Source organism: Perna viridis, chromosome 3, assembly GCF_037379345.1.
Source record: "Perna viridis isolate PV_CMFRI_1.1 ecotype Kerala chromosome 3, ASM3737934v1, whole genome shotgun sequence".
In the NCBI taxonomy this organism is placed as follows: Eukaryota; Metazoa; Mollusca; class Bivalvia; order Mytilida; family Mytilidae; genus Perna; species Perna viridis.
Genome location: NC_142447.1, coordinates 40,849,096 through 40,867,176, shown reverse-complemented (window position 1 = coordinate 40,867,176; position 18,081 = coordinate 40,849,096). Strand labels below are relative to the sequence as shown.

The following is an 18,081-nucleotide window of genomic DNA, read 5'->3' as shown; positions in this document are numbered from 1 at the left end:
GTATAAGTAGAGAATAGGGACAGAGAAGAGGTAAGTTACAATAAGGTGAGGTACAAGCTGTTAACGTTATAGAGTTAAGTTAGATTGTCACAAGTACTGGTAGGTTGGAGAATATACAGGTACTGGTGACAGAAGAGAAGACAGGTAGGTTGTCACAAGTTCTGGTAGGCAGAATAGAGGAGAGGTAGGTTGTCACAAGTTCTGGTAGGCAGAATAGAGGAGAGGTAGGTTGTCACAAGTTCTGGTAGGCAGAATAGAGGAGAGGTAGGTTGGAGTAATTACAGATACTGCTGACAGAATAGAGGAGAGGTAGATTGGAGTATTTACAGGTACTGGTGACCGAATAGAGGAGAGGTAGGTTGTCACAAGTACTGATATGCAGAATAGAGGAGAGGTAGGTTGTCACAAGTACTGGTATGCAGAATAGAGGAGAGGTAGGTTGGAGTATTTGCAGGTACTGGTGACAGAATAGAGGAGAGGTAGGTTGGTGTATTGACAGGTACTGGTGACAGAATAGAGGAGAGGTAGGTTGGTGTATTGACAGGTACTGGTGACAGTAGATATGTATATATGTTTTGATCATTACAATAAATCATCTTTGATTGTTCACTAAGGTGTGTTTTACTTGTTCTTGTTTTTAAACACTTCAAATTGATTGTTTTTTTTTGTTTTTTTTTTACAGAAAATCATTTGTGAGCAAGATTGATGTGAAAGCAGAAGCAGCTGTCAATGGTCATTTTGATCATCCAATAAATGGTGATTTGGGTAATGGTGAAGCTGAGCAACTTAATTGTGAAAAGGTGAATGGAGATGCAGAGGTTGGAAATGGAGATATTAATCATGTGAATGGTGATGGTACATCACAAAATGAGCCAGTAGGTAACCAGGACTCCTCTCAAAATCAAGAAAAAATATTTGAAAATAAAACAGGACAAAGTGAAATTGTAAATGGTAATGGGATATTAAAGACCCCAGATATGAACTGTGAAGTAAGAGAAGAAATTGATGCAAATGTAAATAATTCTGAACAAACTGGGGATAGTTCAGAGAATGCACAAAATGGTGGACAAGAAGTTGGGGGTGGAGATAATGAAACCATTTTGAATGGTAATGCTGAAACTCAGAAAGCAGTTGCAGTTGAAGATATTGTTATATCTGCAGTTGATTCTACAGAAAATGTTGGTAAAGAGGTTGCTGAGGTCGTAGTCAAGGACAAGGTTAATGATGTTTCTGATACTGAGATTACAGGATCAGAGAAAACAGTGATTGAAAAGAAAAAATCCCACACAGGACTTGATGAAATCTCTGTTAGAGGTAATTGATTTAACTTTATTAAATTTCATTGTCAGTTCATACTGTTATTAAGCATTGCAGTGAAATTTTATGTTTGATCTTACATTTTATGATGGCATAGAAAATGAGGTAGCCTGCATATAGTTTTTCTTTTTTCACAAAAAATAAAATAGGATATTAACACAAGAAGCCATTACATGAAATTCGAAGGATGTAAGACTGAGGTTAGGGCTCATGAATTATTTATTGGTACATAGTTTTTCAGCTATTAAATCAGTCTTAATCATAAGTTCAGGAAGATTGGTTCTTTAGTTCCCATTTTAAGATAATTATAAGATTGTTTCAATGCATTATTAAAGTATGTAAAAGGATATATCAAGGATATATCAACACATAGCTCACAAGTAAGCTATGTATTTATAGTCAGTATATTTTCTCATTCATGGTCTTGTACCTGTTATATACAGTCGAACTTCACTCGCTCGAACTTGGATGGCTCGAACACCCGGGATTTCTCAAACACAATTCAAAGTACCAAAATTTTCTCCTATATAATCAATATAAATAACCTTGGATTTCTCGAACTTCGATTTCTCAAAAACTCAAACTGACTAGTCGGTCGGTTTGGTAATAAATCTCAGAGAATAAACCTCACTAACTCGAACTTGTCAGCCATTTTGTCAGCTTGGGTAATAAAAGTTGTGAAAAACTGAAACCCTATCATTAATCAGTGTCATTTTAGTTAATTACAGATAATATTTAAGTCATCACTAATTAGGTAGTTTTGATGAAACTGATTGAAGTTCGAGAATGTTCCGAAGTCAGTATGATGAAACCATGAAAGAAAATCGGATGAAAACAAATTATTAACCAATGAACCCGCACTCAGGACGTTTTTTAAAGAAAACACAGCATTTTTAATGTCCACAAATCAACATAATCTTCCGAAAGCGAATGAAAAAGATCCACGAACTAACACAACTTCGGACGAAGTAAGCAATTTCTAACGATAAAGTCGAACTCGGACCGGCAACGAAAGAAATCCGGAAATATACGAAATTTCGCGAACTCCCAATAACTCGAACACATTTCAATGGTCCCTTGGAGTCCGAGGTTTGACTGTATATTTTTAAAGTACATTTCATAGTATGGGAAAATATAAATTCACACAAGTTTACATGTTGTCTTACATTGATTTACAAGTTCATGTTCATTTTATCATCAATTTCATGTTCATCGTCTGAATATAGCTGAAATATTGCTGCTCAGACGTTAAACCCCAACAAACAAATTATGGTGATAAATATTTTTATGATAACAATCAATGACCACTTATGTACTATAGGTAAATCTGATTAGAATAAGTCACCTGTAACAATGTTTACCTGGACATTGACCTACACCTTTAGTATACAATTACAAACTTTAAAACTACCTATGTTCAGTGTCACCATTTTTGTCTTGCTCTGATAATTAAAAGTAATGGCTTACTATAAACTGATAAGTAATTCATTCTCCTAGCATTTAACATTTGCTGTGAAAATCTATAACAATTTAAGTATAGAGATTGTGATTGACATGGAAATTGTATCAGGTGAGCATGTCAGTAACTATCTTCATACTGCTTCAAAACAAACCATTTTTTTTAATTCAGCACCATTCTAATGAGTATATCCAGTAAAAATATGTCATAACCATTTTATGTACATTGAGAGATCTAATTCACTGATAGTCCGCAATTATGAGTACAGTGAAGAAAGCCATATATATTTTCTGTCTACTTTATGTGCTAAATCTGTCTACAGTACCTTGGGATGTACCCTTTAAATGTTCTCATTGCATAAGAGGCAAATATCAATATACTTAATTTCATGCCTTTGTTATGACTACTTGCTGCTAGTTTACTTTTATACCCCAACAAACCAAGTTTTAGGCCTAACAGTATATAATTCCCCTCACCATGTACCTTGAAAGCCCAACTCTTCCCAAATTTTTCAATGGATGGGATAAAACTTTTCAGGAAATTTTTGCATGGTATGTTGAAAAAAGTTTTGTATATGTGCAAAAAAGAAAGATCATTATTTTGGAATGTATTGAAAGTAAGATATTCAAACGTTAAAGTTTTGCACAATGCAAGTTAGTGATATCAATCAATGAGTTCATTATAAATGAGCTGAAGACTATTATAACTAAAATGTTATGTTGGTATCAAGTTATCACTGCTACATACTGTATGTGTTAAGGATGTTCCCTGCTCTATTACTATAATTTAAGAATAACAAGTATTTCAAAGGGGATGTAAAAAGCCTTTCATGCTAGAACAATATAAGAAGAAAAAAATAGATAGGTCAGTGTGCTCATTTTTGATATATTTTGGCAGGAAAAGGATTTATCTAGATTTTCCAAAGGTTTTATATATTAAAACATCTGAAAAATGACAAAGATTTCACAAAAACTTTCCAAATAACATATTAAGGTGTATTTATTGAAATTATGAAGGTTATTTTTAAGTGTTCACCATGGGCATTGAGGTTATTTTTAAGTGTTCACCATGGACATTGAGGTTATTTTTAAGTGTTCACCATGGGCATTGAGGTTATTTTTAAGTGTTCACCATGGGCATTGAGGTTATTTCAAATAGACCAAAACAATACAAATCGTTCTTTTTAATTTTATTTCAGCATAAACATTCTACAAGTTATTCATTGAAAAAGGTTGATTGCTTCACAGTCACATTACAAAATTTGGTCTGTGAGATGCTGGACAAAATTTTTTATCCAATCAAAAAGTGTGTTACCTCAGAAGTTAAATTTATTAAGATATGTTTTACAATTGTCTAAAGTGCATGCTATATTTTTTTTGATTTGTACAATGGAATTATATTATGTTGGTTTTTTTTTTCACCTTTAAGTTTTCATTCTCTCCTTCAATATTATTGGACATGATTTTGATAAGGCAAAGAAACTACTTGGTTGGTAGGTAGGTAAAACTTTTCATTTTTTCAAAAGTTTTTGACTGGTTTGTATAGAGACACATTCAGACTATAATAGTGCTTAAAAAAATGCCAAAAAAAAACCCCGTTAAAGTAAGGTATATACAGAGTACATGTATTAGGGTCTGTATAGTTAGTAGGAACTAGGGTAATTTGGTTTTAGACATAAATAGGTTTTATTTAAAGTTTGATGGTATTTTCCCAATTTTGTTGTTCAAATGATTGTATTAACAATGAACAGTTGTTAATATTTTAAAAGTTAGAATATTGTGTAACTGTTAAATGGTGATGAATGGATGAATTAGATTTCTTTAATTCTCAATTTGTTATGGGAACTTTAATTTGTGAAAATTGATTCAGGTTATTTTAGCGTTGTTGTCCTATGGTGAAAGTTATATCCTAGAAATTGGAAAAGCAGTTCACATAAATCTGAAATGAACATTTTTTTTCCCCTCTTTTCCTAGAGCTGGAGTCATATATACTGCATATTTCCTTTTAATGTCATCTTAGGGAAATGTGTATTATGCTTTTTCACAGCTGTCCATTTACCACCTGATAACAATAGGTGTATTATAATATGTTGAAAAATTTAACAATTTAAATACAGAGAATAAATATACTTGACTATGATATTGTGATTGACATGGAAGTTAAATCAGGTAAGTATATCATTAACTTACTTTATCATTAAGTTTTTACCTGCAGAGTATACTGCTGGATTCTAGTTATAAGAAAAAAACAACCTTTTTTAATCCAGCCCCATTCTTATCTCCATTGCCAGTAAGAGCATTTGTCATTATTTGACCATTGATGGCAGTTATAAGCCAATTATGGATTGCACAAAATTTTCATTGTATTGGACTAATAAAGAAACAGACCAGATTTTCTTTTGCTTTATTAATACACTTTTTTCCAAATTTTACTATTAGGCCAAAAAAAAATACGTCTGTTTCGGGTTTCCCGACCGACCCTAATACATTTTTCCTCCAAAATTGATAAAATCGGTAATTTCTGCCAAATTCTGGTATAATACGGATCATTTTCTGGTAAAACCGAAAGTACGTTAAAAACCAGGTCACAATAGCGTTTGAATAGGAGACTTATTTATATCATGTAAATCCAAGCGTCAATATTGTGTACTTATATTTTGTTCAAAATTCCTGCAAAAAATAAGTGTATTGTAATAAAAGACATGATTAATAGGTGTGTTTGTTAAAAATTAAACTTTCTACTTAAAACCATACACTTTCATGACTTAAACATGACGCTATTTTACAAATATAGGCTCAACTTTAGTTGAGAAAAAATAAAATGAAAATGCTGACCCACCAACCCTATTTTTGGGAGGAATGTAATTCTAAACAGACATAGTTATTTTTTTTGGCCTTATGACTTTTTTACTGTATATTTACTTCCAATTTCCCCATTATCTTCTTTGGTTGTTTACCTCCTAAAATCAGGTCAGATTTGTTAGGGAATGTTTGTAAAATAGAATTTCATAGTTTTTCCACAATTTAGTACTTAAAGTTGCCAAGTTTTATTTCTTAAATTTCAAAATTAAGGATATATATAAGACTCAGATGCATGTCTGTTCCACAAAGGTGTCTGTTTTCACAAGCAGGTCCAATCATATTATGACCTCAATTTTTGTCTTGGAAATTGCAATACATCTTACATACTACTATACGGCTACTCTTATAAACTTGTCCAATTTGATCACAAAAACATGTCTGATTTACAAAAAATAAAACTGTTATGTTCATCTCATGAATTTGCAAGAGTATAGAGAGATATTTCCATGACACTGTGTCCAGAAAATGCATGATTCATATTCATCATGTTTATACAAGCCCAATTGTGTCAAAAACTAAAATAGTGTCCACACTTGCCCCAAGTGAACCAAGTTAAACATGCTGCTGTTGTACCTGTTTCTGCTGCTGCCTGGAGCTTTGAACTCTAGACTCCCTTGTCCATCTTAACACTTGCAGTTTAATTATCACAAAAAACAAAGTCGACATTCGTGGTAATGTGACTTACTATCAGGCATGTTTTTGGAACTGGACATGTTAGTGAGTCCTATAAATATAACTAGGTTGTGGGATGTTTTAATTTGTAAAATTTGATTCTCATTATTTAGTGATGTTGTGTAGTCCAAGTTATATCATGGAAATTGATTAAACCACTTACATAGATGTGAACTGATTTGAGGTGATGATCATTTTTTTTACCTACATCACCAAACGCATAAGCAGGTCCAGGAGTTTGGTCACTCCATCAGTCTGTCTGTAATACAATAAGATATCAATATATCATGATTAGTTGTGCATATTATCAGGAAATTTTTATTCTCTAAGTTTTATGGGAGGTATGCAACTTTGATTTTAGAAATTGACCCTAAATCATAACATATCAGTTTGCCATCGTAGAATTTCATAAAACTTTGTGTGGCAAGAGCACCATATGTAGTTATTCATATTATCGAGAAATTTTGATTCTAATTTTTGGAATTTATGTGCTTATGACTATGCCAAGTTTCATTTAAGTCGGACTTAAGTGTTACAGAACCATTCTGTGTTAGCGGTAGTAGAAAATTTGCATTATACACACTGTTACAGAAATAAAGGCATAGGCAAATGCTGTGCCTAATGTCCAGTGTATTTGAAGAGGCCATCCTCAAAATTTAATCTGCCACATTCAAGCTCATCTAGCATTTGGCTACATGGCTACCTTCTACTGCTAACACAGTCATACCACTTTTTAGTGTAGTGTACATGGATTAAACCAATACCAAACAACAAAGCTGTTTAATTGTAAGTGTTTAAAAGTACATACAGTGTGTGTTCTATGGATGGTTAGGTCTTTGTATATTAGATAAAATAATGCACGACATTTAACACAACTAAAAAGGATAAACATTGGCTAGAAAAAAATTGTGTAATATTCTTTTGAATAATTTTAAATTCAGAATAGAGCCACACAAATGCACAACAAGTTATGGCCTAATAATCTATATAAATATGGTATTGAAAGACCGTGACATCACAATATTTCAATGGACTAATTGTTAGGAGCACTATGAGGTATATTGACTTTTTTAAAAAATGGAAACAAAATCAGTCTAACTAAAGAGATATCTTTCAAATATTGTGATTAAGTACATGTTGTTTAATATGCAGACAAAAAACATTGCAACATGTTGAATCTGAAATCATTTAGGCTTCCATTGGCTGACAGGGCATACTAGAGCAGTCTAAACCTTGACTATGTGTCTGTTGGTTTGTTAAAAAGTGAAATGAAATGGGGTAATAGAGTATGTAAGTCTCGTCACATGACTTCATGGTTTCATGAGAATGGGTTCTGGCCTACCATTCAAATGTGTGGATATTGTCATCAACATAGCATTGAGCTTAGTATTATAAGCAAACCGTCTTTTTGTGTAAATAAACGATAGAAAATGACATACATTGTATGTCTAGTTCTATATGATAGAAATGTGAAGAAAAACTCAAGTAGAAGATTTTGCATTGTAATGCATCGTTTTGAGATCCCGGGTGTAAATGATAAAATGCAGATCAGTGTTCTGGAAGTACTATACAGTTAGGTCCATTCTGAAAATTTTGTCTCATTTTGTTGAAATAAGGCTGTTTTGAGGCAGTTAGCACAGAAATTTCAAGTGTTTTTGTTTTAAAAAGGTACATATTTTTCTAATCCTTGATTTATGGAGGTTCAAGTTTTTTATAAGTAATGTAGCGATTATTTTTATAAAATCCAGTAGCCATGGAAACATACTCAAGAAAAATATTGCTAATTTATTATACAAATCAGGGGTGCTTTTCCAAAACAAACAGCAAAATAGTATATTTTATTAAACATCAGGCACTTAGACACTACCACAGGATGAAAGCATGCATGGAGGAGGTGGAAAAAATGGTAAAAATGGTAATACCATTTATGATTCATTTTCTCACAATTTTAGCTCCAAAAGTTTGTGCGAAATAAGGTTTTTTTGAAAATCAGCCTGCTGATGCTGCTAGCTCCGAACAGTGTCTGCTAAGGAGAGAACCTAATATGGCAGGGCACTTAAATGTTCTGGGTACCATTCTTCATTTAAATTACACCTGTTTACTATTACATATATTACATCTGTCTGTATAAATGCTTAACTACATTTAAATAATATATCCACCAAAAGTAAACTTTTAATTTGAAGTTATACAAAATTTGACAGTCAACTTGGTGTGTAAAACAGTGCACCTTAATGTAACTGTATAGTGCATCCTAAGATTTCAATAGTTCTACTTTGGAAATTCTGGATAGTAAAATGAAACTAGAATGAGACTTACAAACTGTCAAGTCACAGTCAATACGCATTCTTCTGTCCATCACTCAGTAAAAAGGAGGTTGCTCAGAAGGGGCTCTCAGATATTTGGACTTGAGGTAAAAAAAAATGCTCTTCAGAGTTAATATTGTACTTCAGAAGACTATGGACCAGAAAAACCTTATTCAGTAAGAACAGAAATTTGATCAGACCTAATGTACTGCAAGAATAATCAGAGAACCAAGGCTCTAGGGGAAATCAAAAGAATGTAGTCCAGGGACAAAGACCAGACATACACAATAAAGAAGATGAAATAACTAAAATAATACAAAGTAACAAAAGTAAATGAGCAACTCGGACTCCACTAAAACTGGGAGCATGGACCAGGTGCACTGGTAAGGTAAGCTTCCTCTGCTTTTCTAGAAACACCCGCAAAGTTGTTCTTAAAAAGTCAAGTCCAGGGTAGACAAAAGAGGAAAGCAAAATTATGACATGCTGAACACATCAGTTTTTATGATGCAAATAGACACACCATATTGATCCATGAGCTCATAATGACGATCATAAAACTTCAGTAGTGATAACTTCAATCTTGTAGCAATATAACCTTGTTCCAGAAGCTACACATTTACAGTACACATGCAACTGTTTGTTTGGAAATTGTTTGTCAATATGTTAGATGAATTTTCTCTTAAAAAAGTTACAGTTTATATTTAATACTTTAGCTGTTCAAATATTTACGGTACACACTGGGCCAAATTATATATTTTAAAAGCAAAATAAATAAATGTATTTCTGCATCTTATTTCAAAAGCATTGAATATTTTTAATGCATTTTTATAAGGAAAGGTGTAACCTGAGATAATTTTATTTTCACTCATCACTAAACATTAACCAGGTAAAACATACATGTATTCAGAACTTTAATGTGGTCAGTTAAATTTTATTGCTTTGCTATATTAGTAAACTTAATAAATAACTCAAGGTCATGAAATGTTTAAATGAATTGAAAACACAGAGCTACTTACAAAAGCATAGGGGTCTTTGATTTTCTGAATACTTTCTGTAAACTTAAGAAGCCATTTGAGTGCCTTAGTTTTTATTTTTATAACCCCCACAAACTTTGTGGGGAGGGGAGATATACAGGAATCACTATCTGTCTACATTTCTTGTAAGTGCAACCCCTCCTAAACCGCTCCAGGGATTATGATGATATTTTATGGGAAGGTTGGTATCATATGCAGATGTGCTCAAAGGAATATAATTACTATTGAAGGACTCCAAATGGAGAAACTTCAAATTAAGGGTTTTACATGGTAAAACCTTGTAATTGCTACTCCTCCTAAACCACTCAAGAGATTTTCAAGAAACTCAAAGGAAGGTTGGGAATCATATGAAGATGTACATGAATGAATATCATTCCATTAGATGACTCCAAAGGTAGATAATCCAATTATCTTTTTACATTTAAGTTCATTTGAAGCTGGAAGGTATTCTCTTAGTGACCTTGCTCACAGTACTTCTAGCTTGTATTACAAAAGGAAATTATGCACAATTGGAACTTAATAAGGGAACTGCATCAAGATGTTTAAATCACCAACGATTATCCAAGTACTTAAATTTCATTTAAGTTCTCATTGCCATCCTTAGTTTAAATTATCATAGAATGAAAAAGTATTTACATTTTAACCTTGGAATGTTGAATTTGTTTTAAAAGGGGGAAAAAACATATTACATGTATTATGTGACCACTATCATATCAGATTAGTGACTGTTAACTGAGTCATCAACATTGAAATTAGGTGTACATACAATGAGTAATATCTGTCACTGTGATACAAGTGATACTGTATTTGCAAGCAAAACAAGAAAGCTGCCAAAACCGGAAAATAGTCAGATTTAGTCTAATTCTGGAGCTGCCATTGAATTTAGAATGCCATGTTCACTCTAGAAATCAATTTTCATTGAAATCAAATAATGTTTAAATTTTGCCGATTCTGGCTGCCATTTTGAAAAAAATGCAGCTTTCAAAAGAGTAAATTTTAAGATCTGCGATGTCAGCAAGTCAACAACAGCAATTGTAGTAATTGAGTAATTTTCACACAAGTAAATAGTTCCTATAATTGTATAGAAGTTGTATGCAGACCCCTCAAGCATACTCAATTTTCTAGCCAAGTTTGGTATGAATCAAAGAAATGGTCTACTAGTAGACATCTTTATATGCAGATGAAGAAATGCTGAACAAGGAAACTTGATTATCCCAAAAGTTAAAACTTTTCAGGGATTCATTCATATATTCTGGGTCTGTCTTGTGGAATAAGTTGCAAAAATATTTATGTAATCAAGCCTCTGAAAACCCATTCAAAATCAATATAAAGTACCTTAAGACTTATGAATAGAGAGATATAAAGAGAAAATGATTGCTGTTTACACTGTTTTTAATGTTCTGTATTAAATTATCTTAAAGTGCATTGATATTGTCAAATCAGCTTATGTTTGTATATGTGTGTGTGTGTGTGTGTGTGTTTTTTTTTAGTACTTATAGTTTAGTGTGTGAGGGCAGATTAGCTTGTTTCTAGAAAAGCAGAGGACACTTACCCTACCGGTGCACCTGGTCCATGCTCCCAGTTTTTAGTGGAGTCTGAGTTGCTCATTTGCTGTTGTTACTTTGTATGTATGATTTTAGTTACTTTATGTTCTTTGTTGTGTATGTCTGTTTTCCATGTCTGGTCTTTGTCCCTGGATTACATTCTTTTAATTACGGCTATAACCTTGGTTCCCTTGATTACTCTTGTAAACTGTGTTACCCTCTTGAAATAAAGATTTTATTTTTATTTTAATTTGCCAAAACAAAGTTCTTCTTCTTCTTCTTCTTCTTCTTCTTCTTCACATTGCTTTAGTGGTTTAAGAGGAGTTGACCATTAACCTTTTAGGGGAACTTGGTTTTTGCAGCCCAAAAAATATGTACACATGTAAGTGAATTAGTTTTTTTTTAAGTCAGGATCGAAATATTTTAACAAACACCCCCAGTTTTGCACCCCAGAAAAATGGTGGATGTCATTTAATTAAGCAAAATAATGAACTAAAAATACTCATGTAACACATTTACACATGATCTGGGGAGTACAATCGTTAGAGTATGCGTGAAAGTGTATTAGAACACACGGAAAAATGACGGTTTTTAAATTAGGATATTTTCAAAAGAATTTGCGTTTTCCATAGAAAAAAGATCGTTTCAAAGACAAATTTAGGAAGCACACACTACATTCATACCTCATATCACAAATATATTCGACCTTTTATGGTTTCAGAGGAGTTGCGGCTTAAAGAAATTGGTCTCTTCCTTTAGTAGTATAGATACTAAAGATGTACACCTCATATTAGGCAAAGAAAATGTCTGTTTCCTGCTACACTATCTACCGTAGATATTTGTACCTACTCTAAACATTTGGATTGTTTCCCCATTAACTCAATGTGAAATGTTTTTAAAAAATTGTTATAATTTCCCTTCTGTCTGGTAGCAAAAAAGAAGACTTTTATTTTATTTTTTTTTGGCCTTACAGACAAATTTGAGAATTATTCCCTACTTTAAATTTGCTGAGTTAGTCATTGTGTGTTTTGGGACTGCTTACAAGTGTGCTTAGTGCATTCTGTAACTTAATAAGTATTATATAGTGTTTATATTGTGCAACTCCTATTGTGGAAAAAGATATGAAAATAGATAATATGATTTGCTTCCTCTGGGCTTTTTTCAGCCATTATTTCCTGTAGGATTTATTTCGTTTTTTTTTTTTTATACTACAATTTGAAAGTAAGATAAAATGCTACTTGAGATAATTTAACTGCGCTCTTTATCAATATTGTTTACAATAAGAAAGTACATCATAAGCTTTTGAAGTCTGACTGTCTAATTGAATTCATGGTTGTATAAAATGTTAAATCAGGGTGCACTATAATAATAAAACATATATGAGACATTGGAGTAGAATCTCCCACATAAACTGTCCTAATTTTAACAGGAATGTTCAGACATGTTATTGGCCTTGTTTATTATCATATCCAGTGTAAAGAAGTTATGCATGGTATTATGTTTTGAACCCATCAGTCCAACATCAGTTTTCCTCAATAATGCAGATATTAAGCTAATTTTTGGTATGTGAGTCTACCTCCATGATTTGTTCTACTTCACTGATTTTTACGGACATTACAGCCCTTGGACTTGAATAAATTTAATAAAAATTAGTAATGCAGTCAAAATGGAATTGGGGAATTGATTTTGTGAGCTTTAGATTCCTAAACATTAGTAAGTCAGATTCTGTCAATGCTCTCATATCATCTAGATACTTGTTTCTACTTTGTTGAAATTTATTGATACAAGATGTTAACTATTAACATCAATACTGATTGTTAAGTTAACTACTAGAAACTTTAAACACTTCTGTTAGGTCATGATTTATGAATCATCCAATGTCATTGGTAAGTCCCAAGGTCAATTTTCCTGTACTGCATTTAAGGTTAATGTTTAAGGAAGTGATTTCATTATAAAATATAATATAATATATGCAAATGCGACAGTGGGATTTTAAGGGGCAAATACTAATTTTAAAATTAGAAGCAACACAGAATATATACAGTAACTAAAAGAAACACACAGAAAAGTTACTTTAAAGTAAACAGGTAATCAAATTTACTTTTAAGAGTTGACTTGACTATTAATGGTCCACTTCAGAAAAAACAAAAGACCTCCAGAAATAGAGAGTGCTGGACTTTGGACCACCACTATTTTGACCCCCTGGTAAAAACACAACCCAGACTTTACAATTTTGAACATGGACCAGATGCACCATATTGTCCTCTGCTTTTCTAGAAACACCCCTAGAGTTGTATATGTCATGTCTGGGGGACCAAAGTAGACAGCTATGAAATATCACTCCAGTTCTTTTTAATAAATGGACCTTGTGATGCCTGAGTGTTTATTTTGCATTTCACTGAGCACATCTGAACAACATTCTTGTTTCATAAGGAGGTCTTTCTAGTGGAATGTGGTTGGTTCCTATACAATATGAAGAATGCTTTTAAAGTCTGGTTAAAGCGTCTTTGATATTTAAGGAAAGCCGTCTGTATGGGTATTTTTATTCAGTAATGAACAACTCAGCAGATATTTGAAAACAATATTAGCACTCGCCATGCTGAATTGTTTGAAAAAAAATGTCTAGATTTCAAAGTTTTGCAAATTATATGCAAATTAGTTGCATCATGGTGCTGATGCTAATTGTTTTGTACAAGTTAAAGGTAGGTGATAATGGGATGGGGTGGATAGGATGAGGTGTTGGGAGGGTGGGTAGTCATGTGCGGGAAAATGGGTCTGTTGCCTGAAAATGGTCATTTTTCACTGGATGTGGTGCTCACCAGGGGCAAGACAGTATCTGAAGTGCAATGTTTCCAAAGCTTGTTCCCTTTGATGGTAATTTAAGCCAAAAATTGTTCATTTCAGTCGTAAGTGGAAGGTCAGGGGTCCACAAAGGGGTCACTCATAAAAAATGGGTTTTTTTGCAGTTTTTGGCTTCAGATTGGCCATAAGCCAGAAGTGGTCAGTATATGGGCTTGACATTGTAGGAGTGGTGAGAGTCATCATTATTCTATAGAAACCAGGTAAAATTAAGCACTATAGATCCATTCTGCTGTTGTTAGAAGCTGAGAATTGAGCTCTACCCCTAAAAAATTCACAATTTTTTGTGGCCTTCTTTACTCGTGACCTCTTGTTCAGCTGTCAAGTCCCTATTTTTGCTAGAACTCTGTATAATATAGCCTCATTTTAAAGCACATTCATTCATACACTTGCATATGAAATCAAATTGTGGTTTCTAAAGCTAACAATAAAATTGCCAGAACCCAAAAATCAGAAAACAGCTCATGACCATATATATACGGTTCACGCATGGTAAGTTATTACAGGGTAAGTTAGTAAATATATCATAACACATCATAATTTCCTTTCTTTTTTTTCAGGTATAGATGAAGTTATCCCAGCTGATAATCTGTACACGCACGAAAGAAATGGTGCTGTGAAGATTCGGATGGGAAAAAAAGGAAATCAGGCTGACAAACCCCTTACCATCATTACTGAATTTAAAAAAACCGCAGAGAGAGCCCCTAATCACCTAGCACTAGGTAAGACTATTCTGTCATCACAGAGTTACTTTAGACTATAAAAGTATCCAAAAATACAAACAACAAGGTAGGATGATTCCTATGTGGTCAAGCAGGTGCAACTATAGTTGATATTTCATAGCTAATGTAGACCATGCATCCTTGTTCTAGAGGAATTTTAGTGAAACATGACTTGAAAATGATGAGAACGTAAACTTGGAGTAATTTACATTAATTACATGTATAAAATAAAAAAGATATTGACTCTGAATCAGCTATCTAATTACATATTATGGTGTAAATATTGTGACCCTAACATACATCACAGGATCATTATCACATTATCTATCCAGTTTTCTTTCCTTTCTAATCAGACCACTGTAGTAAATCGTTTTGACATTAGTTTATTATGTTCCCTGAACGAAGTTGGGATTGTTTTTTTTTTTTCTGTTTTAAAATTCTTCTTTCTTCTAACCCCCATCTTGTCCGCGCATCTTCTCAGAAATGGCTAAATGGATTGAAACCAAACTTTGCACAAAAAATAAAAAAACGACCACCATATGAAGATGTGCACAAATACTTTGGAATTTCAAACATGGCTGTATTAAATTTTTAAAAGTGGCCACCATTCCAATATGGCCGCCACTCAAAAGTTTTAACAAAATCAAGATTTCTAATGGTAAAAAATAATTTTTGTGTTACAATTATTGCATATTTAATTGGAAGGAGTGAATAACTATGCTTGTGTATGCTGAAGAAAGCTTTAAAAAACTACCGAGTAATCATATTTTGGTTATTCATAATAACAAATTGACTATCCTTTTTACTATGCAAATTTTCTCAATGATAATTTTTTCAAATAAATTTTCAATTGCATGATCAGCTTAATGATATTCCAAATCACCAGTGTCATCAATTTAAGTTAACAGTCACAAGAAAAAGTGTTTCTGATGTTATCTCTGGTGCCAGTCCAAGGGTAAAATATAGAATTTATTTCAAAGGACTTAATATGATAATATTTCCCAGGAAACATTCAATAATTCAGTGCTATTAAAGTATTATTTTTTAGCTGTAAAGAGAGATGGTGATTGGAAGAAATGGACATACAGAGAGTATTTTTCTGATGTGGTTACTGCTGCTAAAGCTTTTATCAAGGTTTATATCAATATTTGTCTTAAATAGAGGCAAGAGTGTCAGGAACATCCCATATATGTAGAGGTTTTGAAAAATGAACAGCCAAAAATTGTTCTGTTAGTGATGATGTACATAATTAATAGGTGAATGTATTAACTTTTAAAGCTGGTACTGAATGGGTATTCTAGAAAGTCTTGCATATTTCCACTTGCCAATTCACTACACATAACACAGCAGTATTTCATCAACTGTATCATTATGAGGGAAAATATAGCTCTGTTCCTTATAGTAAAAGCCTTAAATCATATTTGTTAAAATAACTTACAATTGACAACACTGGTATACTTGTTAGCTCACCTGGCCAAAGGCCATGTGAGCTATTGCCATCACTTGGCATCCGTCGTCATCGTTAACAATTTATCAAAACTCTTCTCTGACACTACTTGACCAATTTGAATTTTTAGCAAAATTCTGACATTTGGTGAAAGTGTTCAGCATGATGAGATCCATCTGCAGTCAAATTTTCGTTTTAATCTGTTAAGCCATGTTGGAGTTATAGCCCTTTTTATGCCCCCGCGACATACTGGGGGGGGGGGGCAAATTAATTTACCCCTGTCCATCCGTCTGGATTACAGATGATCATAGCTTGTCCGCCTATCTCCTCGTACAGTTTTTGAACTGCATCTAAAAGATTTTACAGGATATTTACACACATGATGAAGGTGTGCAGGGCCATAGGATTTTGATTTTTGCGAAATATTACGGAAATTGGTAAAAGTGTAACTTACTTATTGTCATCATAAATAGGGCTGTATGGCTATCTCTTTCTGTAGTTTTTGAACTACTTCTAAAATATTTTTTGCAGGATGTTTCTACACATAATGATGGTGTGCAAGGTCATAGGATTTCGATTTTTTCGTGAAATATTACGGAAATTGGTGAAAGTTAGACTTAGTCATTTTCATCAGAAATAGGGCTATATGGCTTGTATGGCTATCTCTTCATCTAAAATATTTTGTTATTTTTGTCAGAAATATATCCCAAGCAACAAAGTCAAGGATTTGTTATGGGGGGGGGTGGTATTAACAGTTTTTATGTGTCCATTAATACATCGGTCTGTCCTCTTTTTCACATTGCAACTATTCTGACACTACCAGACAGAATTTCACGACACTGTTGCCAGGATACAATATGTAGATGTGCATATATTAAGGAATTACTGATCCCCAGACCATGAGTAACACAAGTCTTGGAAGGACTTCTGAATCTGCAAACCATGTCTTCGTACAAAAATAAACATGTTCCTAAATTGGCAAATCTAGACAGCAGGGGCATCATTAGCGTCTTACAGACACATTTGATTTACTAAAAAAAACAACAAAAAATCACTACTTACAAATGAGGCAGGGGCTCCTGTGATTAAAAGGCCTTCTAGTTTCAACAGTTTTTTGCTATTTTTAATGTTATTTCTTTCAAAACTCTTTTCTGACACTACTTGACAAATTGAAACCAAACTTGGTTTGAATGTTCCTAGGGATATCCTGCATAGAACTGTTGTGGGGATTTTTGATCTTTCGAAAAACATCGCTGCCATTACTGAAAATAGAACATAGGAGTCGGACAGTAATTTTTCGCATATATCTCCAAAACTGTTAGGTTTAGCTAAATTCTGACGGGGTGAAACTGTTTAGCATGATAAGATCTATCGGTGGTCAAATATTCCTTTTATTCTGTTAAGCCATGTTGGAGTGATTGCCCTTTTTTGACATTTTTTTGCTGTTTTTAATGTTATTTCAACAAATCTTCTCGTCTGACACTACTTGACCAATTGAAACCAAACTTAATTTGAATGTTTTAAAAAAAAGGTTATGGATAAAAGTTGTCAGATGACTCCTTGTTAGAGTTATTGCCCCATTTTCCAAGGGGAAAATGACCTTTTTTTCTTTTTTTTTTTTTTTAAGTTTTCAGCCAATATCTTGAAAACTATGATAGATAAAAAGAAACTTTAAATTGCTGAAATGATCCTTATAAGTCCTATCATAGTCTTCTTGAGCCAAAATTACTGGACATCTTGTTAAATTTATTGCCCCTGAAAGGCTAAATTCAACCAGGTGATTCAGTCTCCTGGGAGCCTCTTGTTATTTATTATTTCCACTTTTTATAAATGGAGCTTGCATTTTAACATAAAAAAGTT

General features: G+C 33.0%; 1 protein-coding gene across 9 annotated transcripts in view; it reads left to right on the top strand.

Moving 5' to 3' along the window:
- Positions 1–18,081, top strand: part of LOC148622272 (long-chain-fatty-acid--CoA ligase ACSBG2-like) — a 71,669-nt gene that overhangs the window by 23,040 nt on the left and 30,548 nt on the right. For all 9 annotated transcript variants that reach the window (XM_088572008.1, XM_088572017.1, XM_088572013.1 and 6 more), the window contains 3 exons: positions 683–1,314; positions 14,613–14,774; positions 15,823–15,908. In XM_088572008.1, coding sequence (XP_088428134.1) covers positions 683–1,314; positions 14,613–14,774; positions 15,823–15,908 — 880 coding nt within the window. The remainder of the gene's footprint in view (positions 1–682; positions 1,315–14,612; positions 14,775–15,822; positions 15,909–18,081) is intronic.